This window comes from Aptenodytes patagonicus, chromosome 8 (genome assembly GCF_965638725.1).
Source record: "Aptenodytes patagonicus chromosome 8, bAptPat1.pri.cur, whole genome shotgun sequence".
In the NCBI taxonomy this organism is placed as follows: Eukaryota; Metazoa; Chordata; class Aves; order Sphenisciformes; family Spheniscidae; genus Aptenodytes; species Aptenodytes patagonicus.
The window spans coordinates 16,792,888-16,819,397 of NC_134956.1; the positions used below are offsets into that span (position 1 = coordinate 16,792,888).

Below are 26,510 nucleotides of genomic sequence, written 5' to 3' on the forward strand. Positions count from 1 at the left end.
GCATTGGCTGCATTACTTGCTGTTAGGGGCCTGACTCATTTTTCTGGGCATTGGGACCATACGAGATACCCTCACGACTTTCAGTGGTCAGCATGTCTCAGACAGAACTAGATACCCAGCACAGTGGCATAGCCACCTTCTTGGTCTTACACTGCCCTGTCTGCCTGGGCATCAATTGGAGAGGTGTAATCTTTCACCAAATGGCCAACCCCTTACCTTCCTCCAGCTTCTTCGTCCATGTGGAGGTTCTTCAGTGGTCCCTGGACTTGTTACGTGGGACCACCTACTCCTTCGGGTATGACTAGAAGTGCATCCATCACAGGGCCAAAGTGCAAGTGTCCCGCATTATGAGATGGGCATGTGCAGTCAACTCCTCTCCCCTGCACCCAGGCACGTGGGTATGTCTGTCGCATGGTATGTGCTTGTCAGAAGCAGCTGTGTTTTGCTCCCATAATGGATGTAGTCATGTGGCAGGGGAAGGATTGCAGATCTGAGGGAGCTGGAGCAGTGGGGTGCCCCACATCTGGGAACAAGCCTTGGGTTAAGAGCTGGCTGAAAACTTTTGATAGGTTGGATGCATCCAGGGTCAAAAGATTTGTCAAAGGAAAGGCTCCCCTCAACTGCAAACACAACAGCCCTTGCACTCCTTAATTATTTCCATCTAGGAAAGTTGATGGTTTCTTTGATTGAACTTTGTTAAATGAAAAGTAGGTGGCAGGAGGAATGCTTTGCTTTTGCATCTAAAATCCCACTGCTAATCTAATCGAAGCAGGAATGCACTCTTTTTTTTCCTTTTTCCCTGGCCAACTAGTCAGTTGAAATACATTTTTACCCTTTTATCTATAGTACTTTAATTTGAGGAATAGTGAGACCCTGCACATGTCTTCTTGCATGCTCAGACCAAATTTGAAAGTTGGACTGGCGTTCATTTACCCAGTGCTTACTCAGCGTGTGCTCTCCTCTTCCAGATTCCTCCTGAAGGATCTACTGCTGGTTGACAAGAAGTTGCTGAAATGCATTGTGTCACATCAGGAGGAGCACAGAAGAACTTGGGACACTCGTTCCTCTTCTTTGGAGGTGAAGAATTGGCAAATCTAAATGGACACACCACAAGCAGTAGAGTCTGGGTGAGACGGAGGAAGATAAGGAGCCCCCAACAGTGTTTGAGACTTTGAAGAATTGGTCCCCAAGGACGTACATCTGGATGTTAAGGCCTGCGTTTATAAGAGCGATCGTTTTGCCATGCTCTCCTTGAGGACCTGGCTGAGCATCCAAAGAGGAGGTATACACTGTCACCTCCGGTGGAGGCAGGGTGGCCCCTGCCACCCTATCTGTTTTGGTGCTCTGAGCTTCTCTGCATGCTGTGCCATCACCAACACTTGTTCCCGTAGGAGTTTTTGCTGCGCCTGTGCCTGGCAGCTTCAGTTTTCCTTGTTTGCCCTTTACTCTTCTCTCATCCTGTACTTGGACACGGGGATAGTTCTTAGTCACGCTAATGGGTTTGCTTCAGCCCTGATACATTGGTGCTTCCCTCCTTCATCTATGTCTGGCACAGATGTGGAGGCTGTGGGCTCTGCTCGCTGGCCAGGGGCTGGCAGTTCAGTGACAGAGCCATTGCCAGGGGTAACTTTGGCCTGTAACACGGTTTCTCTGGGTCTCTGCAGCTTTCTGGGTGAGGAGATCTATCAGCCTGCAGGTTCATTTGCACAAACACCATGGGTGAGAAAATGAGTGCTACACAGGCCATGTTTATTTTGAACCTGAGGGGCTGCTGAGTGTCAATCAAGGCAGTCCTGCAGGCCCTGCTGGCTCCAGGGGTGTCCCCTTGTAGTCTTGCTGTCTGCGAGCTGTGAGGAACACCTCCTGGGAGGCAGTTGGGTCTCAGCCCCTGGGGACACAGGGGCTCCCCAGGCTGGGCTTGCTGGGAGCTCTCCTGGTTTGCCTGAAAGCACCGTGGTGCCGCTTGGCAGCCCGGGCAGTGGCATAAATGATTTTCTATCCTCTTGTCTCAAACAGTAAAGCAAGTACAGTGAGTGAGGGAGGAAGGAGTAAGGCAGCTCGGGGAAGAGCTGTGTTCCCGCAGGGGATTGCACTGAGCACACTCATGCTCTCACAGTGCACACAGAGGGGGGTTTTAACCCTGGGATCCCTCTTGGGTGCTGGTAAGGGTATCTCAGGCTTGCATGGGAAGCAATGGTTTCCATGTGGCTGCAAAGTGTTGTGCTGGGGCTGGTCCCTCCTTGCTGTGGGGTGGGGGAGAGAGCGAGCAATTTTTTTGCACAGACTTTTAAACTGCTGCTCTGCCTTTCTCGCTCCTGGGTTGATGGACACTGCAGACCGTGAGTGAAGGTTGCAGTACCGCAGCTTGGTGCAGTATCACCTGCCTGTGGCTGTAGTAGGCAGGGTGGTGGCTCTTCCAGGAGGAAAAACACCTCAGCTGAAGCTGTCTGCCAGATTCCCCCATGGACCTGGTGGTGCAGTGAGTGTGCTGGTGCGCTTTGTGCTGTCAGGCTGCGCGTGTCAGTTGCAGCAAAGCGAGGGGCTGCTCCAGCAGTGGCTGAGCAGGGCAGAGGCAAGTGCAATGACTCCAGAGCTGGTTCAGGTGCAGGCAGAGCCCTGGCGCTGACTCCCTCCTGGCATGGGCACCCCGGGCCCTCACTCTGGGACACCACTTTGGGAAATGTGTCGTTTCCCATCTGTTCCTCGCCAGCTCTCAGCAGTTTCTGTGCATGCCCACCAGAGAGCAACCCCGGTACAGGGTTGTTGTCTCCAGAGAGATGGAGACAGGGATGGTAGGTCTGGGTGCGAGGCCAAATCCATCTTCCCTCACCCCTTCCAGCCCTATCACCTCGTCCCAAACCTGAGCTGAACGGTGGGTTTGGCCCCACCGCGCACGCTGTGTCCTGGGCAAGAGGAGCGTCCTGCCAGGCAGGGAGGACGTGCTGCCATGTGAAGCCCTGGCAAGAGACCCTGCCTGGGTCTTCTGCATCAAATCCACTGCCATCTCCAGGGAAGGACCATGCTGGGAGTTAGCAAGGAGCATCAGTCCAACGCACAGGGTGCAAGCAGGGTTTCAGACAGAGCTTACAAAACTTGGATGGGTAAATATCTGGTGCTTTCTGCAGTCTCCTGAGTAAGCGCGCAGACAAATTGTGCTCATCTCATAGAATCATTTAGGCTGGAAAAGACCTTAAGATGATCGAGTCCAACAGGTATCTTGGTGGATACCTTTGGTGCTTGAACATGTAGTTGGGTGTCTCGGTGCGGTTTTGTGTGTGAGATACCATCCTAGCAGTTGGTGTTCAGGGAAGGAAGAAGCCCGTGCTTTTCATGTACCCACAGACTTTGGAAGCGTCAGCTGAACTTCAGTGCTGGCATGGAGTCCCAGGGTAGGTAGTCACACCTGGGCTTAGAGGTGGGGCTCAGCTATGCAACATCAAATATCTTACCTGAGCTGCTTGTGTCAGGAGGGAGAGACGGACAGGATTTATCTTGTCCAGGACAGACACACAGTGCAGGGGGGATGAGTTGCCTGCTGAAGGACCCGTCCCTCTCCTGGGCTTTGCTTGAGCCAGAGGAGCCGCGTTCACGTGTCAGTGGCGGGTGCAACAGCCCGTGGCACCGCTGAGCCGCAGCCCCGGTACGTGCAGAAATGGGCTTTGAAAGAAAGCTGAGGGAAGAAACAACTCCTTGCTATTTTTATCCTTGCACCAGCCCCCAGGGATTTCGATTGACAGGATTAGTTATGAAGCCAATATTAGGAGTTTAACTATGAGTGAAATAACACAACTTCTGTGGGAAGTGGAGTAAAAGAGGCAGTTATACAGTAGTTTAATAACAGCGCTCTGCTGGCTGGGTAGCTGAAAACTTACAGTTGACAGTAATTAGATTTTTTTCATTCTTCCTGTTAAATAGCGATAAAAATTACAATAGAAATTAATCTGATTCTCTTTTATTCCATGCTGTTTTCATCATCCAGTCCATGCCCATTTGGCCATCAGATTATTATTTTATATGTTTTTAGTGTCTGGTATTTAAGACATGCAGAAACAGGACTTAGTGCTTTCTCCATTTTCAACATTAAGAATGAGGGGGTGGCAGTAACTCTCTTCTAAGTATCAGAAATCCAAGGGATGCTTGCATGGACAGTGAGGGCTTTCCGAATTGACTTACCCTGAATAACAGCTGGACCTGTAAGAATCTATGCCACAGGAGTTATTCCAAATTATTTAAAATTACAGTAAAAATGAGATGTTAAAAATTAAGCATTCTTTTGCCTGCCTGTTACTGTAATGTGCCATGCGTAGATAAACTGTCGGGAGGGAGGGAAGTGCTGTGGTGCATCAGTCTGCACGCCGGTCGCTCGCTGCCCTCAACTCCCTTGTGGGATGGGATGGGAGTCGATGTGGTGATCTCGTTTTGGGCTTCGCTCCCACCTTGAGCTCCATGCTGGGATGGCAGCGTGACTGGGGGAGGTGTTTGTTAGCTGGCAAAGAGCTGGGCTTGTACTAGTTCAGGCAAGAACCTGCGCGGTCCTTCAGGTCTGCGGGGCGTCTTCTCTTCCCAATCTTTGCTGCTCCTCTGCAGCCCCGCAGTGCTGCAGTGTGCACCGACGTGCCGGCAGGCTGGGGCTGTACAGGCATCCCATCTCCCTGTCGTTTACATCCCAAGTGATGGTTACTTGTCAGCTGCCCTCCTTTCAAGCACTGTCCTTTTCTTTTTTTGTGTCTAGACAGCAGTAAGTTTTCTCTTATGCCATAAAAAACTTGAATTACTTCAGCAACTGTGTCTTTCCAAACTTGTAGGGTAAAACTTGATGAGCCAGCAAATGTGTGGCATTTCGGCTGCTTATGATCATAGCTTGAAAGCGCTACGCAGCACAAAGGAAAGAGCTCTCAGGTTTGTTCTCATCATTGAAAACTCAGGATGGGATATTTGCTTGGAGGCTAAAAGTATTCTTCCTCTTGCTTTCCTTTACTTTATAATGTAAAAGAGCCAGGTATGATAAATGATATCCTAGTCCTGATGTTGTGAAGGGGATTGAGCGTGAGGTTGTGTTTTGCAGCTCTGGTGCCTAGTGGGATCTCTGACACATGCAATAAATATGCTCGGCAGCAGCACACCCGACCTCACAGCAGAGCATGTCTCTTATTTTATTTCTTTTCCTCTGCCATGGTAGGAACATCACAGTTCAGCTTCACACTCGTGTTTTAGTTTTAAAACACTCTGGAGATGCCCAGAGCCATTAGCAGGACAAAGGCCACCTCCAGGTATGCCGCTACCCCATTTGCTTCCGCTTGTCGACAGAAATACACTGTGCTTTTGGCAGATGCAAATGCTCCAGATGGTACTGGGAAAAGTGCAAATGAAAGATTTGATTCCAGCCCTTCCTCACTTTTAATAAATCCTGTTCATCTCTCTAGTAGATCCCTTTTTTTTTTTTTTTTTTAAGGGGCCTGTAAAATGCGTCCCTTCTCCTTTCTCCTACCCCTGACTCTGAGCTTGTGACCTTCGGCTCATCCCTGTGTCATTGGAAGGTGTGCTGCTGGCCATTGCAGTCTGCCATCCGACGCACATGCCTTCCAGCATGTCATTCTGGTGCTCAGATCATAGTCTGTAAAAACTGGATATAATCCATTAATCAGGGTGTCCAACTGTCTTGGTGGTGGGGCCAGTTGCCAGATTTGGGCCAGGTGGACAAGGTAGCGAGCGGTTCACGGGGTCTCAGCACCCGGCCATGCACTGGTGTGGTGTAGACCTCCAGTGCCTGCTGAGACAAATATTCCCTTCTGCCCTGGGTTCCCACCGCCCCCAGCGTAACTGCAGCAGGGGCAGCTTGTGGCTCGAAACGCCCGGTGCTGCTGTTGGGCTTTGCCTGCTGCCCAGGTAGGCAACGTCCTTCTGCAAAGCAATGGTGGAAGAGCAGGGAGGCTGAAAGGAGTCACCCACTGGGGCTGGTCCAACCCATGGGGCACTACCTGGACGTAAATTTGGCTTGGGAGGCTGAGGGAGAGGAGAGCTGTCATCTCCCCCATTAGCTCCATCTGGAATGGCATGTGTGTTCCTGATCATGTGCTGTGCTGATGCTCATACAGCGCCCAAGTCACCACCCTGCATTAGCTTTGCACATTTCCTTGTTACAAAATTAGATCCATTTTGCAAATTGCTGCTGCACTAGTAATTGAATTGAAGGGTTGGGTTTTGTTGGTTTTTTTGGGTTTTGGTTTTTTTTTTTGCACTGGAGTAAATCAGGAATAAGTCAACAGAATCAAGCCCTTAGTGCTTTCAGCAACATGCTCATTTAAATTGGATGCAAGAGGGTGTCTGTGTTTACATTTGGCCTGCCAAGAATCTCTGTTTCAGAAACTGGCTTACATAATATGTCAAAATTGGTTTACTCATTAGCATTGCAAACTGCGTGAAACAAGCCGCAGATTGATAAACTCGCAGCAATATTTGCATCTAGAGCTGAACGGCACAGGGGGAGGGGAGGTTCATTAGGAAACATTCCATTTCCACAAGAAAAACAAATGGTTTCCGGTTATGTATCTCAGACTTCGTTAATTTTCTGTCTTCCCAAATTTAAATAAAGATTGAGAGGGAAATGTGAAAATCTCTGTTGGCAAACAGGCAGCCCATCTTAATATTTCCTGGGCTGGCAGGTTATTTGCAGCAGCAGCTCCAGGTTGGCCGATTCCCCTCTCCCCAGCCGGCGCTGCAGCCCCTCTGCCAAGCTCTAGCCTGCTCGCGCAGCCACTGTTTCCTTGATTGATGTTTTCTCTATAGCACAAGCGGGATGGAGGCTCTGATATTATTAAATGTGGAGTGGGCACAGATGTAGCAGCATGGTCCAAAGGGCCCTGGGGTGGTGCTGCCTGCTCCTGCCTTAGTCTGGCCAGGGCGAGCGTGGATGCGATGCAGCCTCGGGCAGAGCGGAGGACCGTGATGCTGAAAAAACTCCAGCTCAGGTCCTCCATGGCAGGACCAATAAAACTTCATCTCCACCACGCAGTGTGTGATTTTATAGGCATCCATAAAACTGGATGCGTACATGCAAGCATGAACAGGGCTCCTGGGGTAATATGAGCAAATATGCTAAGCGTAAAGCAACACAGCAATGAGAAGGGTCTAAGTGTAGCCAGCGCTTTTGGGTTCCCACTATATGGGCTTTAGGTACCCTGCTGGGGGCTATGGGAAGAGACGGCAAAGTATGGTGGGGAGCCAGGAGAACAGCGGCCCCGTCTCATGCTGTCCTTGTGCATATGCCTCCTGTGACTACTGCTGTACCCAGGGAGGAGAAGTCTCTTCCCTGGCTGCAGACCTCGCCGTCACTGGTGTCGCTGCATCCCTTTTAGCTACGTTGGCCATGAACAGGTGGGGGATTAAATCTCTTCAGGCCCTTGAGTGATGTGGCAAAGCTGGTGGAAATCTGCTGGATGCGTACAGCTTTTCAGTAGTATCTGAAGGAGTTTGGGGCTTAAATCCTATGAAGCTTTTCAGTCTGCTTTAAAACTACCAACTTAAAAATCAGAAGCGGAAAGCTGTGATACAGCACAGAGGGAGACATGGCATAACAGCGCTGGCTTTGGCAGCAGCTGTTTTTATGCTTGGTGATGCTGAGTGCCCCATCCAGTATTTCAGATGAATTTTTGCAAAGGAATCTAATAAAGCTAAAGAAAGCACCAGCCTTCAGTGCTGCAGGTTCCGCCGCAGCCCGACATATTTTGCCTTGTCAGCAAACACCGACACATCCGCTTTCAGCAATATTAGACCTGATCCACAGAATTCATGGCGTGTCACTGTTTTGGAAAAAAATGCAGACTTTGATCTCCTTATGCCGTGGAGTCCGTGTTGCAGCATTGTTTGAAGGAGCTGTGCAGCAAGATGGGTCACCTGCTGCATACAGCACATCGTGCTCTGGCTAAAACTGCATCCTGCACCCCTGCATCCCATGCAGATGCCCAAGTGGGCACATGTTTTGGAGGGCTGAGACACAGCAGCTCCCAGGGGCACCTCTGCAAAACTGTTTTAGTGGATGTTTTTCAAAGTTTTCAGAAGACTTTAGCAAGCTTAAGTAACAGCAGTTGTGTAGCTGTGGGAAGGGAAAATAAAATTATCTCACTGGAAAATGAAAATGAGAGGTGTTTGCATTTCACTTACTGTCACACCTTGCAGCAAGAAGCTGGTCACCATGAGATACAGCAAGTTTCAGTGCCAGCTGGAGAGCTGAATGCAATGAAAAAGGCCATGAGCAATGAGATGTCTCAGCTGGGGAGCTCAGGCAGGCTGAGCATCCTCCTGCCATCCTCCGCCAGTGCGTGGGAGCAACCCAGGTGCCCACAGACTGGAGAAGAGCTCTCCCAGGGGTGCGGGAGAGCCAGCATCACCCCTCATGCTCATGCAGTGGGTGGTAAGTTTTGTGTGGTCCTCAGTCACCTTTGCCCATGGCTGGCTTTTGGTTCATGTTCCTCTTTGGGTCTGTGTTATTCCTACAAAACCTCCTCCATGCCTTGGCTGGGCTGCTCTGTCTTTTCCAGAGATGGCAAGGAAGAAGGGGTGAGATGTGTGAGCCCTGTCCTTGGGGAGGAGGGCGTGTTGGCCAACACTAACCAGGCGAATGCCAAGACACTACTGCAGCCTGTGTGGTGTGAGCGTGGCTGCAGAGTGCAGTTCCTGCATGGATGAGGCATCAAAGGGCTGCTCACGGTGCAGCAGGAGGCAAATGCTGCCCAGCTCTGCACACCAAAGGTGCTGAGTTTTTTAATCTTTGTGGCTGGGACTCAGGCAGTGTGCAGAGTAGCTGGCAAATGCTTTCACATACGTTAAAATGCACTGAGCAGCAGAGCAGTGCTTCAGCCTGGAGAACTCTCTCAGTACCACGATGTCTCCTCGTTACAGCATCAGCCGGCATCAGGCTGTATCTGTTGGAAACGCGGGGCCACATCGTCAGCAGTGACATCTGTCAGCATGGCAATGCAGCTCCTGCTCGTGAGAAAGGGGCCTGGAGGTTCAGCGTTCATAAAGGGCTGTTGGAGTCTCCTCTGTGCCTGGATTGTGCTAGAAGTGCAAGCCCCAAACAGATAAACTGAATTATCAGATGAATTCAGTCTCCTTGGTTTTGTCTTCAGGATTTTCCCTGTGACTTCCAGCTCTTCTTGCACAATGTAAATCCCAAGCTGCTGGGGAAAAGCAAACGTGCTCCAATTTTGCGGCGTAGAGACTGTTGTCACCCAGCAGGTGTTTCTGTATGCTGGCATGTAACTTCTGTCTCCAAATAAGAGAAAGTTCACCTTGTGTCTCATCCGTTAAGTCACATGTATTTGAAAATATTAGATGCAGTGTGTAGGAAAGAGGGCAAAACAGTGATAAACCCAGGGCTGATAAATAAATAGCATCGAGTGTGATTCACAGTCTCAGTTACACCAAACAGCGCTGGGACGATGGGCTGGTGATGACGGAGGCTCACGGGGTAAGTGCAGAGCCGGGCGCCTTGTAGAGAGGGATCCGTGGATCCATTTTGTGCTCTTAACGTGCTGAAATCCTGAAGTCAGAGTGGAGACACGGGACTAGCCTGAAAGCCCTCTCGTGAAGGGGTTTGCAGTGACAGGGCATGGGGTTTGTGTCTTTGTGCAGCTGGTGGGGGGGAGCAAATGTGGCATCTTTCCAAAGAAGTGGCATGCATTTGCCACTGATGTGTCCCGTTCGCAAGCAGGTGCCTGTATGTCGGAGGCAATGAGCTTACCTCCTGCTACCTTCTCCTCCTCCTTCTTCCAACACACACGGGGGCACAGCAAAGGTTTTGTTCGGGTGGATTAATGGCACAGAAATTTTCCCTTTTGGCGCAAGGGCACCCATGGGTTTCCTGTAGCTTTTCCCTGATACAGAAAAAGGTGCAAAAGCTCAAGTTCCAGGATGATGCTTTGGAGGTCTGGTCCTGTGCGAGCACAGGAGGAGCTCAATGGACATTAAAGTATGGGGGACCTGAGAGGTCTTCTCCCCTTTCTGGATGGGTTCCTTGCTGTAGCTGCGGGGCAGATTTCTGAGATGCACTGAAAGGCATCCAAAAATATAAGAGAGGGTGCAAAAAGCCCCAAAACCCAGCAACGAAGGCGTGCTGCTCTGATGACACTGTAAGTGCCAGAAGTTTGGAGGCTTTTTAAGCTTAGTACAACTTTAGCCCAGAATTGTGAACTGTTTCTTTCCTATAGAGCACACACAAGGAATAAACCGATGCTGTGTTAGCGATGGGGAGGAAGGGGTTGCATCTCCCAGCCTGCTGTGGTGGTACCTGCACCACAACAAAGCAATGAGCCTCTCACCGAGGGGAAAGTATTCACTCTCTCTACTTAGGCTGAGTGTGGTCATTGTCTAATAACATGAGCATTTTGCCATCCCTCTGCAAATAAGGCTGAGACTGCTGCCTGATTGGTATATCATCTCACTTTCTCTCGGCATTGATTTTCTTGCTCTCCTTATTTGCTTCATAAAAAGCGAGGCAAGGAGCTGGTGCTCGCTCCCTCCCTCCCTCCCTCCCTCCCTCTCTCTCTCTACTGTGAGAAGCTTTTGGGAGCCTTTATTTTTAGTATGAGACAAACCTTGCTTTATTTCAGGAGACACAAGTTGGATTATAAATCCTTTTGTAAATGTGTATGGTGATATTTGCTCCGGTAAGTTACATCCATCTCTATTTATTTGTGTAAATGTACTGTTTGGGGGAGAAGTGGGGTTTTACAGGAATCGTGAAGCCCACAGAATTGTTTTTAGGTTTGGTTTCTTTGTACTCTCATGCTGAGCCCAACTGTTCCATGTTTATTAGGTATGTTGAAATATTTTCAGTTTGTATTTTGCTTTGCAGAGGGGGGTGCCTGCTTTGAAAACTTGTTTTGCACTTCATTTTACAGCAGAAACGTGGAGAGCGAGGATTAAAGGAAGAAGGAATTCTGATTTATCACGTTCCTTCTGGCATTTTAAATCAAAGATGCCTCAAAAATAATGCAGCAATATTTGATATAAAAAAATCAGTAAGAGCTATTTAATATTGATCAAGCTGAAGTGTGAATATCTGACTGCGTATTACCACAGAAAGATCAATCTAAAGTATGGCAGGTTGGCAGCAACATGCTCCTCATCAAAATGTATTAATGAAATAAAGAAAATCTTTAAAGTAATTAAGAAAATAGCTTTTTTTTTCAGAGTGCAACATCATTAATGTGTTGCTCTGACTTTCTGCTCCCTGCCTCTGCTTTGTACGGCTCAGCAGCCTCATTCCTCAGTGCTCTCGGCTAACTTGGAGACCTCTTTGTTACCTGTAAATAATAGCGAGGTGCAGTTATTTATCTCTCCCTGTCATAGCTCCTGGTGTGCTTTCCAGGCAGTACAAGACAGTGATTGTAATAGTACGGCTGAGGAAAGCAAGGTGTATAACTGCAATACTTTCGGACTACATAATAAATACTTGAATTTGCAGCACTATATTAATTTATTTATTGGCACTTTGATTCTTTCATACTTGAATCATATCCATGGGAGTCGATCGCTTTGGTGTTTCGGAAGTCTTTAAAAACTCCAGCTGTAGCACAAGCTGGAGCTGCTGTGAGAACATGCTTGAGTATATACCTGCTCAGCAAATCAACATATTAGACCCAGAATAATCTGCCTACTCTCATGATACCAGGGTATGCTAATAGATATATGAAGTGTACTTTAATAAGATGTTAGAAGACTGTAACTGGGTTTATTAAACCCACAGGAGAAGGTAAGGATGTTGTGTCTGCCGGTCCAAGCTAAACTCTTCCAGAGAGAAATTTTAGATTGGCAATAACTGCTTAGTCATTTGGACCAGTTTAATTGTTCCCGTTTTTTCAAAACAGAATAGTTGCACTTGCCTGAAGAGCAGCTGATGGGAATATTTTGTGGCGTGCCCCTCTGCAATGGGCTCATGAGCTCTGCTGGGGTCTGTGCCATGGCTGCCCAAGCCCTGGCCAGGCAGGAGCCGGTGCTGGTGCGCAGCATCCCACGGGCAGCCAGCCGGGCACAGGGCGTTGTACAGGCAAGCCCATGAGCTCGGTTCTGCTTCCTTCCCGAAAATGTAGTTAATAGGCACTCAGTTGAGTGGCTTTTTGGTATTTGCATGATTGCTGTTTCATAAGGACCATATATATTTATACCAGCTGCGTAACTTGAATGTATGTGCTCGGCACAGTGTTAGAGAACATGGTACATAACAATAGTTGTCTTTTTCACAGTCGTTTAACTCCTCAGGTGTGGAGGGCATGGCTGTCTGAGCAGTGCACATCTCACACACTTTCTAGGTATAATCCTGCTTGCCTGAGGACAGCATTAAGCATTTCTAACTTTGCTGAGCCTTGGTGTCTGGCTCAGTGCAGTGTTGTCCAGGTGAGCAGAAGGACGATGGTTAAAGAGCACATTTGGGTGACCCTGGAGGGGAAGGGGCTGGGTAGCATGAACCGTGGAGTACAATTCCTGCTTCCTACCCTGCAAAACTAAAGGCCTGGGGTTTCTGTGCCACATAACTCATCATTGCAGGGGTGCCAGACTGCCCTGAAAGCTGGGCATGCTGCGGTTATTAAGAAGCTGGTTCAGCTCATCTTAATAACTTTGAAGCGGGAAAAGTGGCCAGGGATGGTTGGTTTGACTGCGGGGGGGGGGGGGGGGGGGGGGGGAGGGATCTCACCCCTGTCCCCGAAGGCAGGTTGCCAGTGGCCAAGGGAATGTAAGGCACAAAGTGAATAATGTGGTTAAGTAAGTCCATCGCTGCAAGACTTTGCCTTGGCAGACGAGCCTGTGGCTGAGCAGAAATGATCCCTTCAGCCCTACATGCCATCTCTACAGGATACGGCTGAGACAGATTTGGGGGGGACAGGAGAGCTTGCCCTGCTCCTCATGTTGTACATACAAAAGTCTTCAGTGTTTATGGTTTTCCATGAAACCCCAAAAGGGTTTCCTTTTGCCCATCCTAGCATTGCAACGTGTGGTGCATCTTCATCTCCAGCTACTTGGTGGTAGCAGGCCTGGGGGCAGCTTCTCCCCAGTCCAGTACCCCCAACCACCACTCGCCTCTCGGACCTTGGAGCAGCCTCCGTCACCTCCCCGGGAGCGTGACGTCCTCTCTGCAGGATGACCTCAGGCTGATGTGCAAACCAGGGCTTGGTGCAGCTGCAGGGACAGGTTCACAGCACGGTGCTTCACAAGCTCCAGGGCTGAAAACGTGAGGTTTGTGCCAGTGGGACGGAGGAGTCACTGCCCATTTCTAGCAGGTGCATCAGGGTTTGAAAGGAGTTTGAAGCATTATTTTAGGGGTGCCTGGATCCTGGGGAGCTTCTTTTCCTTTGAGACCTGTCTCCTTGGCTGCTCCTCTAGCAGCTCAAACAGTTCCTAGAGAAATTCCTTAAACTCTTAAAAAATTGATTTCTTAAATATCTGGCTCCTCCTGAATGCCAGAGACTCTTTTTTTAGCCAAGTCCTTGGAAGACTTAATGAGTACTTTCCTCACCTCTGTTAATCCCGCTCAGATCAATAAGCGCTCTACAGGGGAAAAGGTATTCGTGTTGATATTGGGTAGCAGCATTGCCTGTCACTGCTGGTGATGGCAGGTGGTGTTTTATTCTTCATGTCACTCTTGATTAGGAGTTCCTGTACAATTATATGACCATCTTTTTCAGGGAATATTTCCCTGTACATAGGATGGTGGATGGCAACTTGACCTAGAGTTTGGTCTTTCCCAATTTTGCCTTTGGGCTCTCTTTCCCTCAGCAAGCTGAGCACAAGTCATTTCAAATAGTATCGTGGTACACCCTCATAAATACAACGCGTTTGTGTGTGGTGGGCTGGGGGCTCAGCCCAGCTAGTCTGAGCAGAACTGGGGTCCTCGGGTCCCTGCCTGAGCTCTGCCTGTGCGGGTACCACCGCGGGATGCAGGCGTGCGGGAGGGCGTGGGGAGAGCTGTGCGCTGGGGGCAGGCAAGAGCCACGTCCCCATTCGGTGCATCCCTGCTCCTTCATCTAGAGCCATCGTGGGCAGCCTGATGTAAGATGAAGAGATGAAGCTGCTGACTGCTAGCACAGCACACGCGTGTCCATACGCGGGACGCAGCATTGCTAGACAGCCCATGCAGGCCCGAAGGAGAGATTTAGCTCCTCACCAGGGCGTGCGGTGAGATAGCGCCAGCCCTGAGGAAATTGGAAGGGGCCCATTGGTGTGACTGGGCTGCAGGCGAGGTTGGGGCTGGGGACAGACACTCCTGCCCAGGCTCGCAGGGTCAGCGGGAGCAGAACTGTGGAGCACTTGCTCAGTTTTTATTTAATTCAGTGTCCAGTGCAGATGGAGGGTCTGACTCTGCCTATCCTTAGTTTGCAAATGTGATTGTTGCCCTTCACCCGAAGGGCTGCTCAGAGCCCTTGAACCTGCAGTGAAACTCCTTGGTAAGTGAGCTCTGGGGCCAGAGACGTGACGATACTGTGAAACTCCTCAGCCTTCCGCTCCTGTCATGTACAACCTCTTATTTTGGAGGAAAAAAAAAAAAAAAAGGAAAGAAAGGAAAATTAGAAAGATGTGTTGAGCCCTTCTGTAGAGACAGGGGAAGAGACAGGTGATCAGCATGGGGTGCCGTATCTGCAGTGCTGCGCCTTTTCTCTCCTCTCCAAAGCGCCGGGTGCCGGGGCCGTCTGTCTGTCCGTCGGTGCCGTGCGCAGGCTGTCTGGGTGGAAGGGCTGTGCGCCACCTGAATGGCTGCGCAGCGGCTCATCTGTCACTAAACTTCCCCGGCACCATGGCAAAGCAAATATGCTGCAGCAGGCTGGAAAGCTGTAAACATATGGGCACTAACAACAGATTAAGTGAGTGATTTAGTCTAAGGAGCTTGGTAGATTACCATAAAATGTATCTTAATTAGAAAAGCAATCAAACTTGCACAGAGTCAATGAGGATGAAATGTCCCTGTTGGCAGCAGTGAGCGCTCTGTCCCCCATGCCAGGGGATGGTGATGGTGATGGATGTATCTCATGCCCACTTTGGGGGTTTGCTGTGGTTTGCCCAATCCAGCTGTAGGTGGAGGGTGCCCTCATGCTGAATTATTTGTTCTTTGACCCATGAGACCATCTTGTGAGCTGCTCAGAATGCAACCGATGGTGAACTCGGGCTCCTTTAACAGCATTAACAAATCAGAAACTGCTGAAGGTGAAAGAACAGAGCATTTGCACATTTTCCTTAAAACTGTGTGCAATAACCCAAAGATGTATTTGAGTGTTTGCCATGTATAGCACAGCTAGTCCCAGATAAAGGGTTGGAGCTTCTAAGTGCTGCCATAACACAAATAATTAATAAGTCTATCTCCCTTGCTGTGTCCTCATCTTTTTAGTGAGCGTGGCCATAATTAGCTTTCACCTGATTCTGAATTTATAGCATGTTCAATTGCTTTTTTCATTCTGCTTGTGTTTTCTTTGCTTCCTTATTTTATTGGCCTGGTTTTATTCCACAGGCCTGAATCTACAGATAAAAAAAGCTAGATAATCATCTCCAGCAGTGCAGATATAAAGACTGCAACAGCCAAAAACATATTGATGCATTATTGGTGTACAAGTGCCTCCTTTTTTCCGGGGTCTGGGAGGATTTGAAGTACATTGGGAAGTGGCACAGAAGATGTACAGCAGCTGCTAGCAGTTGGGAGAAAGAAAAGGACGTCTGGTTATTTCAGAATTAAATATTTTGAACCACGAAGGAAATGGGGAACATTCAGGCAAAGTTTTCGCCAAGGTTTTTTTGTTATCTTTTTGTGTGTTTAGAAGCAGGTATGGCTGCAGATTTTAGGGAATGTGAACGAAAGGGCGTAAAAAGAAGAGATAAGCAAGAGGTGTGGAGGAGCACAGTAAGGGGGAGGATGTAGAGGAAACAGGACAACTTAAGCTGTCCATATGAAGTGTGTCAAGAGCTAGTGAGATAAGGAATATTTTTTTATTTCAATTTAAGGACACTGTTATTAGCATTTCCTAAAAATGTTCATGTTTAGGTGTTGCTTTTTACGATTAAGTGTGGGGAAGGAGAGCAATGCCACCTCTGGGGCAGAGTATAAGAGGACTGGCAGAAAAGGAGAGGAAAGGGAGGTTTTAATTTTAAAAATGTTTCTTGCTCAAAATGTTCCCTGTGAATTCCCAGAGCTCAGCAAGGCAAACATTCATTTATAGCCCATCGTTTTAATTATTAGAAAAGAAATTATTTTTACCATGTGGGCTGATAGTTAGCCAGGAGCGAATTCTTCTTCCAGCCTTTTGCACAGAGGTGGGTGCCAAGATTGGAGCCAGCTCCAGTGGAATTTTCCATCCAAAACTGGTTTGAGATAAGCCTATGGATCCCACGTTTGGGTCCCACCTGCACGGGACGCTGGGCAGAGCTCCAGTACGGAGGGCTCAAGCCATCCTCCATTGTAAAAGGTGCCATGGCAAGGCTGGCTCTGGAGCAAGAAGCAATCCAACCATCTGTGATAGTTGGATTAACGAAGGACACCCCTAATGGGCCTCAGTGGCCAGGGCTGGGAGGTCCCTGCAGGGCTTTGCAGACATACTGCCTGGAAGATCAGCCGTGCTTTTCCAAAAGCAGAGCCTTGGTTCCCAGTGGTCCTGCTTGTACAGGTGTTGTGCGGCTGAAAAAAAGGTAAAAAATGGCCAGACATCATCTGAAAGAGTGCTACTGGGTGCGTAAGAAGGATTGGAGGCCCCATTGCTTAGCAATTTGAAAGCACTCTCAAATCCTCAGGGGAAAAAGCCGTTGCACCAGATTGTTAATCCCAAGGGTTTTCGGGATTCCTTCCCAAACTAAGTAATTTTCACCCATTTCCTTAAATCTGCTTGAGAAAGGAAACAGAGCCGAATGCAGGCATGCATGCGTGTGGGGCGGGCGGGGGGAGAGGCAGCAGATGACACCAAATAGCTACACAGCAGCACAGGGAGCTGCGAGGAAGCTACTAATGGCCTCTGATGAGCACAGATGTGATAATAATGAGGTTGATGCCCTTTCATTCACCCAGAAACATTTTAGCGAACGTATAATCCCTGCTAGTCAATGGGCAATCATTAGGTCATAAATAATACAGCGTGACTGAAGGACAGGAGCCTTTCCTGTAATAATCATTTTCAGTCGGTGCTGACCCGGGGAGGGTTTTGTTGCAGCCCCCATGCTGTGCTGCGCTACGGGGATAGAGCTGTCAGAGCATTTTCTGGTCAAAGGAGCGCTCCACCTCTTGCTTCTGCTGTGTGCATCCGTCATCGGAGCAGGAAAACGCTCCACCGGAGCCCGGGTCTACCAGGTAGTGCTGGGAAAGAGGAGCTGAAGCTAATGGAAGGAACAAAGACGCAAATTAGATAACGAAGCAATTGCAGCAGTCATCATCTGGTGCTGCCAGGGGCCTCGACCTGCCTGGTGGTGCCTGGTGGTGATGCTGGGAGAGCTGGAGATGGGGCTGGGCTCCCTGGCTGGGAGAGGTGCCTTGTCCCAGCCCCAGCCCAGGGCAGATGGTGTGTGCATCATGTACAACACTGCTTTTGCAAGCTGGGTTTGCAGTCTCCTGCCATCCAATGCTGCATCGGAGGAGGTATGGTGTAGTCTTGGTTGTCGTTGAGCCCCTGAGGCTGTATTGACCATCAGGGCTTTAGCGACATTAAGTTGGGGGGCACTTTCCCTTCTCAGAGTGCTTCCCATGAGTGGATGTCACTCAGCCGTAATGTAAATTCCTGTATTTATTAGAGGGAGTAAACCCTAGTTAGTAATAGCTTGGATCACACTCTGTATGCTCTGTATGCGTTTATGTTAGATCGTGGGCCATTTTAAACCCAGATGCTTTTAAACCCACTAAGTGAGCAAGGAAATGAGCAACCATCCAACCTTTTTTATTTTATAATTAAATGTTTACACTTGTTATGCAATGAAACCCATGTAATCAGCTTGTAAAGCCTGCACAAAATCTGTGTTTTCAAGAGGGAGCAGGAACAGAATTACATTTATGCATGAACCTGAGCGTTTGCTGGGTTGCTGAACCTTACCTGTTAATAAAATAAGAATTAAGATCACCTGTTAGAAAACCTCTCCTTTACCTCACCATGGCTTTCCTTGCTTTTTGCCTGTGGTGGTCACAGGTGATTGATGCCAAAGCAGCTCATGAGACGATGTGGGCGCGCAGGGGGATGGCTGGCACAGGCAAGAGGAAGGGGACCCAGGCTGGGGGTGGCCACTCTCCTGGGCTGGCACTTGCGATGTTCTGGGCGCTGTTGCAATGTGGATCCTGGTAGAGACCACCACGGCAGACTTTTTTTGCTAGCAGTCTAAGACTGGAAAAGTTTTCAGGCCCAAAAAGGAGCGCATGTCTCTGCTGAAGTGATGTATGTCACAACATGAGTTATTCAGGGATCATATGTACAAATCTAAACAAATCTGTCCAACTTGTGCTCCCACCTCCTTAAAAGAAGAGGGTACAAATGTGGAGTTGTGGAGACTGCAGAGGAAGAGCTGTAGCTTCCAGACTGCTCTACAGCAGAGGGGGAAAAAGGGCTGCAGGCTGTAAATGCAGTGAAACTACCGCTCTGTGATACATCCCAAATGAAGCGGTGTACACCCAGTGATTACCCCAGGTACTCCTAAATCTGTCTGCAGCAAGTATCGGTGTATTTTGTTTCGTGGAAGACTCGTTGCCAATCTGTCAATGTCCACGTACAGAAAGCAATTTATACAATAAATAAAAAAACCCCCTCAGGTCCTTGTAAATGTCTTCAATTATCTCAAGCCTTTGACAAATTGTTAGAGGGGCTGGAAGAGCTTAGCATCTCTGCCCCACTTGTGTAAGTAGCTTTGTCCACTGACAACTTTTCATTTCACTGAGTCTAAGAAGAGATGCTCTAAATATGTCTTTATTTTCTGCTTGTTAACTCTTCCATGCATGCTGCCAATCTTAGCATTAGCTTTCAACTTTATGGCTGACCCATTAAATACTGGATGAAACACATCTCAGCAGCTTGCGTTACATTTTGAACTGAATAAATAGGAAAGGCATTACACAGATTCTGTCTGGCCATCTGGAGGAACAATGTTCTTTACCTAAACGAATGGCTATCTAATCCTCTCATATACAGTTGGGTTTTATTCTATTAAAATATAATGAGAAAAGACTACTGTATCATCATGTGGTGGAGCTAAATGGGATTTTTAGAATAATCAATGAAAGTTGAATAAAAAAAATAAAGGTTTTCTTCAAAGAAAAAGAGAGAAAATTGTCTCCTTGGGATTGAAGTATTGTAGAACCAAATTATTATAATATAATCTTTACTCACTAAAAATACCCCAATTTCATTTCCATAAATCTTTCCATTAAGAATCAAATTAAGTTGGATTTTTTTTTTTCATTTTAAAAATGCGAAGCATTAAATGAAATGCTGTGCTTTAAACAGAGGATGCTGCAGGGTTCCTGCCCGCTGCAGGGTCAGGTCTTTCCGTCCAGCCAGTGGTGTTGAGGGCTGCTCTCTGCAGGGTGCCCTAAAATCCAAACCAGAGGTTTGCTGCTGCAAACGCCCTGGCGAAGACCCCAGCCAAGTGGGGAGGACTTGGAATGGGTTGGTCTCCTCCAGGCAGGTCCCGCCAGCCTCAGGGGCTGGAGGACACGGTGTTTTCTGGCAATAGCCGTCCTCACCGCACAGCATGCCTAAGAAAGGGCCTCATTCACTTAGCTCAATGTAAAGCCATACCAAATTGTTGATGCAAAGATTTTCCTCCAACACAACTGTAGCTGCATTTCCATTCCCCTTTCAGAAGACATTGGAAACATTAAGTCTGATAGCCAAGTGAAAGCTATGAGGTGCTTTGCGTGAGATCTGGACAGGTTGTATGTCCCCATCTCCAACATGGTGACACCAAAAGCCCTTTCCCAGCTGCCACCACAGCCTGGAGGTGCCCGTGGTCTGCAAGTGCCTCCTGGTGTGGGACAGTCGCTTGAGTGGTCCTTCAGCGGCGTGCTAGAACTGAGGCACCACTGGGGTCGATGTTTGGGCAGATGTACAACGTTCCCCAGATGGGGCATGTGTGGTTCTTCAAGCCCCAAACTCCGAGATGTTCCCTCATCCCTGGGCTTTCCCCTCCATGCAGACCAGGTCTGGGCAGGCACGGGATCGTTCTTTGCAATGCTGCTGTTTATTCGTAAGGGGGCACACTAAATCCCAGCAATTAGTGAACAACTGCTTTAGGGTTTATTTCTCAGCAGGAGCAGAATATATTTCAGCTTTCTCCCTGTATAGCTGTCGGAGGAAAATGACTCCTGCTAGTCATCGCCTACCCCCCCCCCCCAGCACTGCGTCAGTTGTGATGCTATCCACCTCCAATTCATCAACCAGTCAAGTTGATATAATTAGGAATCCCAAAGTCAATAATCTGATCATCTCCAGTGCACAAAGGCTTGTATGTAGGAGAAGTGATTCCAGGAAGTCTGCAGCTCAGATCTGTGCAGGAAAAATGCCAGATTTTAAAAAAGAAACAGACAGAGACCTGGAGGAGAGAGTGCTTCCTAATCCTTCACTGGTGACATATTTTGGGCCATCAGCTCTGCAGTAAATGTTTTCCCGTACAGTCATTTAGTGCCTTCGAACCTTCCCTTTACGGTCTTAATAATGATGTTCAATTACTGGTTCTGCTCTATAAATAAATAATCTCAGTTTAACGAGACACTCTGCTGGGTTAGTGATGCTGGCTGCGGGGGGACGTCTCCAGGGCCCTTGGAGCGGCACGCTCCCTCCCCACTCTCACGTACGCCATTGGCCATGGTGAGCGGCAGAAAGTGTAAAGCAATATAACATTTGGCAAACCTTTTGCAGTCTCTTTATTATGGAGATCTGGAGAAAGGGAAGTCTTACATCCAGAAATGATGCCAGAAAAACAGGTCTTTGTAAAACACTTTCAACGTGTAAAATGACTAATAAAAGAGTAGGTGTTTCAAATATTTCCGTTTGCTCTTTAAAAGTGTCAGGAGTTCCCCTAGGCTTTCCAATGTTAGGGCAGAGTGGGGGGCCAGGGATGACCTCTCCAGGAAAGCATCCAGCACGTTCATTATCATTTTCCTCCCTCAGCCCCAAGTGAAAGCGCTGAGGACCAACCTACGTAGTGAGCTGCGTGTCCCTCGCAGCCTGTCTTCGGCCACCATAGCTCCAAGCGAGCCCGACACGGTTTCTTTTTAAGATCTCACCATCCTGGAGGAGTGGCCAAGGAGCCCTCAGGCAGAGCGGGCATCTCCCCTTTGCACCAGGGGGGATTTGGGGTGCATCCCCAGGCCAGCTCCATCTCGTCTGCCAGCGAGCTGCCAAAGGCTGCTGCACAAGGCAGATGTGCTCCCGGGAAAAGCGAGTGACTTATATAAAAGTTTCATCAATTTTAAATGACAGTGTTATCTTCCTAAAAGGATGTTTTAGCTGTAACATGCTCTACATAAGCCTTTTAACTCGCCTTGTCAGGAACCGTTCTGCCTTCTTCTGGTGCACACAGTGAGCCTGTCGCTCAGCAGGCATTGAGGGGAATTGTCGGAAAGCCAAACGCGGAGAAGCAATGGGAAATCATCCCATTTTTCCTTTCCACGGCGGGATGAGTGATGTCCGGGGTCGCGTGCTGAGGCGCTGCCAACTGTCTAATGCACAGCTGAGACTTCAGCTCCCTCAGGGCATTGCATGCCCTGAGCCCCCGGCCACCGAGGACGGCTGGGCTGGGAAACGAGGGGACCAGCCTTGAGTCTGGAGTCTGGATAAATAACAGCTCCTGAATACTGAATTAGAGGATCCATTGTCACTGCATTGAAGCCTGGCATCAGAAGAAGGAGGGCTTCCAGCTGATCCCGTAAATCAGCTGATGAACCTTTGTCTGCCCTGAGCTGGTGTGAGAAGCATGTGCTCTGCTGGAAATTATATTGCTATTTTTTCTCAATGTGCTAAGGAGCCAACTGATCTTTAAAACATGCTAATCTGACTTGACAGTGAACAATGTTTATTATTACACAGTACCATAATAAATATAATTTCTGTTGATTAAGTTAGACTATGGGATTTACCTGACTTCCTTGCAAAAATATACCAATAGCGCAGGCCAAGGCTGCAAGGTCATAGAGGGAATATCACCATCACAGGAGCAGGGGATGGGGTGTTAATCACCATACAGAAAGACATTGCGAGCTTCAGAGATGTGCTGCCTTGTTAGAGATGTGTCTGAAACCATGTGGAAGAAGGGTGATCTTCCAGCCTGGCTGGACTGGACATGGGAGATGTGCATTGCTCTGGTCCGTGCCGGGGAGCACAAATAACGTCCCTTCCTCCCCCTCCCTTCAGTCTATGGCCTCATCGGGTGGGTTGGTAACTGCTTCGAGAGCACGCATCAAACGAGCGCGATGCTTGCTCGGGGTGTTACCCACATCGACTGTGGGCCATTGCTCCAGGCAGGGGACAGGCATTTTCCATTTTCCTCAAGGGTCCAGGCAGGAGCAAAGGCACCGACCTCCTCATTGCATCGCTGTTGCAGGAGGGACGGGATGCGCAGGGGACGGCTGGGCTTTGCCCTGCTCCCGTTCCAGCGGGCAGGAGCAGCCCAGCACAGCCAGGGCAGCAGAGATTTGTTGCCTCAAGGGCACCGTGTTTCTCCTGGCTGCTGTTCCTCTGGGGAAGGAGGCAGCCTTGAGAGGCAGCAGCCATGTGATAACCAGAGGTAACTGTGTGCTGGGGAGATTTATCTAATATGAAGGGGTAAAGCGATATGCATGCACACTGCAGATGGGACTAGAGCTGAGTGTGGATTTATAGGCAAAGAGTAAATTGGAACATAGGGAAACGCTTTCCCTTTCTCCATAAACTTTTCAATTTCAGAGAGGCCAGATTCAATAAAATTATCTCACAGATGGAGGTTTTATTGAATCTGGCCCATAAAGCTCCCATTATGAGGTTTACAACTGCCATTTACACAAATCCTGCTATAACAAAATACAGTGGTGTTTACAGCATTCCTGCAACTGCCTCAGAATTACAGCGTGCACAAAAAACGACGAGTAAATCTTGGCTTAATGCACCAGGCGCTCCACTGACAACATAAAACAGCAAAACTTGGGGGAAAAAAAAAAAAGGAAAAACACAGAGGTAGGAGGAGAAGGTTGCTTGGGCGAGAGAATTATGCCTGCTGCTTGGCCAAGATACCCCAGGGAAATACCAGAGATTTACAGCCCTCACCCTGCTCTCCTGCAATGCAAAACATAAATATGCTTCCAAAAGGTGCGGCATGGCCTTGCACACAGCTGTGGGCACCGGCTGGGAGTTATTGGCAGCTGGGCAATCCCAGCCGTGAGCAGCATCTGATCCAGCCACAGCAGAGAGCCAAGCTCAGGTTGGCTGAGGCCTTGCTGAGGTTCGGTATAAAAATCTCCAGCTGTGCCCTTTTCCCTTTCCCACCTGCCTTGTGGATGCTGCCTGGGTGCTTGTAGCAGAGTGTGTGCTGAGTAAGGATGGAAACTGGTGGGCAGCCCTGGTGGGTTGTGGCTGGAGAAGAAGGAGGCTGAAGGGTTTGCTGAACAAGTGAAAGCATCTGAAAAGCCTCTGGTTAAGAGCTGAATGTGGGGCTAAAGGGTGAGTAAAGGCTAGATCTGAACTGTCTGAGGGACTGAGACTTCAGGTGTCCAAGTCTGCTGTCAAAGATGCTCTCAATAAGGGAGAGGAAAAACTAGGAACTCTGGAGGAGATCCTTTCTGAGAAGGAATAGCCTGAGCTGTGTTTTTGGGCATTGCTCCATGGCCTTGGTGAATAAACATGGTGGCACACACTTATGCTGATTTCCAGTACTTGATTAAAGGAGATGCATTTCAATTGCATGTCTTTCTTCTGCTTGTCCCCATGCTGAGAGCTGTAGCTGAGAGGTGATGGCTCTTCCTTTATGGCAGGTCTGTCTCAAACTGCAGCCCTTCAGTTCCCTCTTTATGTATCACTGCATTAATCTTTGTGCCTCCCTATGTATCTGCAAAACACTTGCATTTGCAACTCCATTAATTAGGCCAGAAAGCAGGTCAGCACTAATCTCTCCTGTTCTCCTTAACATATTGTTTTCTGACATCGCCTCACAAATTAAACTGAGATGATTAATACTGATTTTTCAGTGCTGTGCTACATGTAAGGGCAGAAACTTCTTGTATTTACAGAGGAAGTGTCTCATTTAGGATGAAGGAACGCTATTCAAGTTGTAGTAGAAACGTTTATTTCATGGCACATATTTAACAAGTCAATTCACAGTAAAGTTCAGTTTTCCTTTTTTTCAGCGAGCTCAGCATGAAGAATTGATTAAATCAAAGTTTTTATCAACTTTCCTTATCATTGGGCACTTAAATACCTTTGCAAATCTATCCTCAGTGATATGCCCTGGTCACACTGGAAGTGAGTAGCAGGGCGGGAACTTGCATTATTCTCCTGTTATTCTCTGTGCTCCATCGTGCGCAGCACATGGCCTTGCAGTCAGGGAGGCTCTCCCTACCCCAGTGCTCAGGAGTCGCACCTGTAACCTGGCAGTGTCTGGGGAAAAGGTGCACAGGCAAAGCTGAAGTCCAAGGAGGCTGCTGAAGTGCCTGGCCTTGCTCACGCTGTGAATTGGGAGAACTCAGATTAACGGTGTGTTTTGCAGAGCCTTGCGCAGCAAGGATAGGTCTATTTTTTTCTATTTATTATATTTCCGTATTGCTTTTACTGAATCATTCGGTCCTTTATTTTGCCATTACATTTGCTTGCTGTATATTTTTTCAGTGTCCAAGTACACATTTTCTTTTCCAGATGCGTGCACTGTTTGTTTCCCCTGTGTCGCTGGCTTTTAGCTTATTTAATTGTGACTGGGATCGGGGGTTTACTTGTCGTATCTGCCCCACTCTAGATCTCAGAGTAACTCTGTTAAAGCTGATGGAGTTACTTTAGCTCTATAGTGCTACAATCAACAAAATCTAGCCTGTCCTTTAATTTAAACTACAACTGCATAAATAAGCCGTTCCCGCTTCTGCTCAGGGTCTTCCAAGGAAGCCTACATCAATGATGTTTTAAGATACTCATTCCTGTTTGCAATTCCTCTGTTTGAACCCTTGATATAAATATAAATGCTGATGTGTCTCTGGCCTGCGCACTCCCTCCTCCACCTTTTTTCTCCTGAAAGATTAAGATGCGATACAGGTTTGCATCAGAACCACCCAAGCTCTTTGTTCCTGTCCGGTTTGCCTGAGCTTATCCTACGTCTTGATTTTTCTTCTGTTTTGCTGAGCATTGGTTTTCTGCACCTCTGTATCCATCTTGAGTTATGGTGGTAATTTAGGAAAAATAATCAAAAAATCATTGTGTTTTTTCCAAGTCATACATTAAATGGAAGAGGGGCAGCGTGATTCTGTTTCGCCATGTAGTGGGATGGCAGCCTCATGAACTGTCTTGGTCTACTATTGCTACTCCTGGTTGCTCCTTAGAAATACTTCTGCCAGTGTTTTATTTGGGTTAAGACTGACTCATGCTCAGTCAATATTCATACTTCTCTTGTCCGAGCTTGCCTGTCAGCTGGATGATTTAAATAGCTGCCTGGGTTGTGAATCCCAAATGGGGTTCAAGACAGGCGTGGAGGGCTGAGATGCCTGGCACAGACAAATGGTGATGTTTCTGTCTACATGTGGCCACAGAGCTTCACGTTTTGTGGTTCTTTGTATCGGCTTGCGGGAAGGGCGCAGGAGTAATGTATGGCAATGCCTTGAGTGCACGGAGTGATGGATAACCTGACCCGAGGGGGCTGGTGCTGCAGCGAGAGCTGCTGCATGGATCTGCTTGTGGTGGTTGCTGAAAAGAAATAAAATAAAAATGTTGTTTGTTTTTGACAGCTTTTTGCAATCTTTGCATTTGCAACATGCGGTGGGTACTCTGGAGGACTGCGCCTCAGTGTGGACTGTGCAAACAAGTCAGAGAGTGACCTCAACATTGACATAGCCTTTGCCTACCCCTTCAGGTAACCCGGTTTGGTTCGTGGCGGTTCGTTTGCAGGGAGGCAGGCATTCGGGGGCTGATGCGAAGCCCATTTTCAGTGGGGTTTCCCATCATTTATAGCAGCTTTTGATTAAGCACCGATCTGGGGCTCCTGAATTCTCCTCACAGTATTGTTCAGGTTCTGGGTGTGCAGGAGGAATGAATTTGGCTAGAGCTGGTGTGGATGGGGCCGCAGGTACTGCTGGGGAATGGGAGCTCAGCGAAGGAGAAGAAAGCAGCTGTGGGCATGCAGAGCCCCGTAAAAGCCAGGACAGCTCAGGGGGTGGAAGACAGCAGGCAAGGAAAAAGAACAAAAACACATTGGCCCAAGAAAAAAATGGAGATAAAGTAGCTAAAGTAGCCATTAACTGTGGTGTACCCATTAACTAAGCTGGAAATGGGGGAGGATTCTCAACCATTGGAGTAGCAAGAAGAGCCACTCCATGGGGAAGCAAAAGACAAAACAGGTTT

General features: G+C 48.3%; 1 protein-coding gene across 2 annotated transcripts in view; it reads left to right on the forward strand.

Moving 5' to 3' along the window:
* The window catches only part of SYNPR (synaptoporin), a 113,974-nt gene that overhangs the window by 57,175 nt on the left and 30,289 nt on the right, over positions 1-26,510 (forward strand). The window contains exons 1-2 of one of the 2 annotated variants that reach the window (XM_076346562.1): positions 10,536-10,667; positions 25,898-26,022. In XM_076346562.1, the coding sequence (XP_076202677.1) occupies positions 10,644-10,667; positions 25,898-26,022 (149 nt within the window). In that variant the 5' untranslated portion in view covers positions 10,536-10,643. Of the gene's footprint in view, positions 1-10,535; positions 10,668-25,897; positions 26,023-26,510 lie in introns of those variants that run through there. The other variant, XM_076346561.1, reaches the window with a different exon arrangement.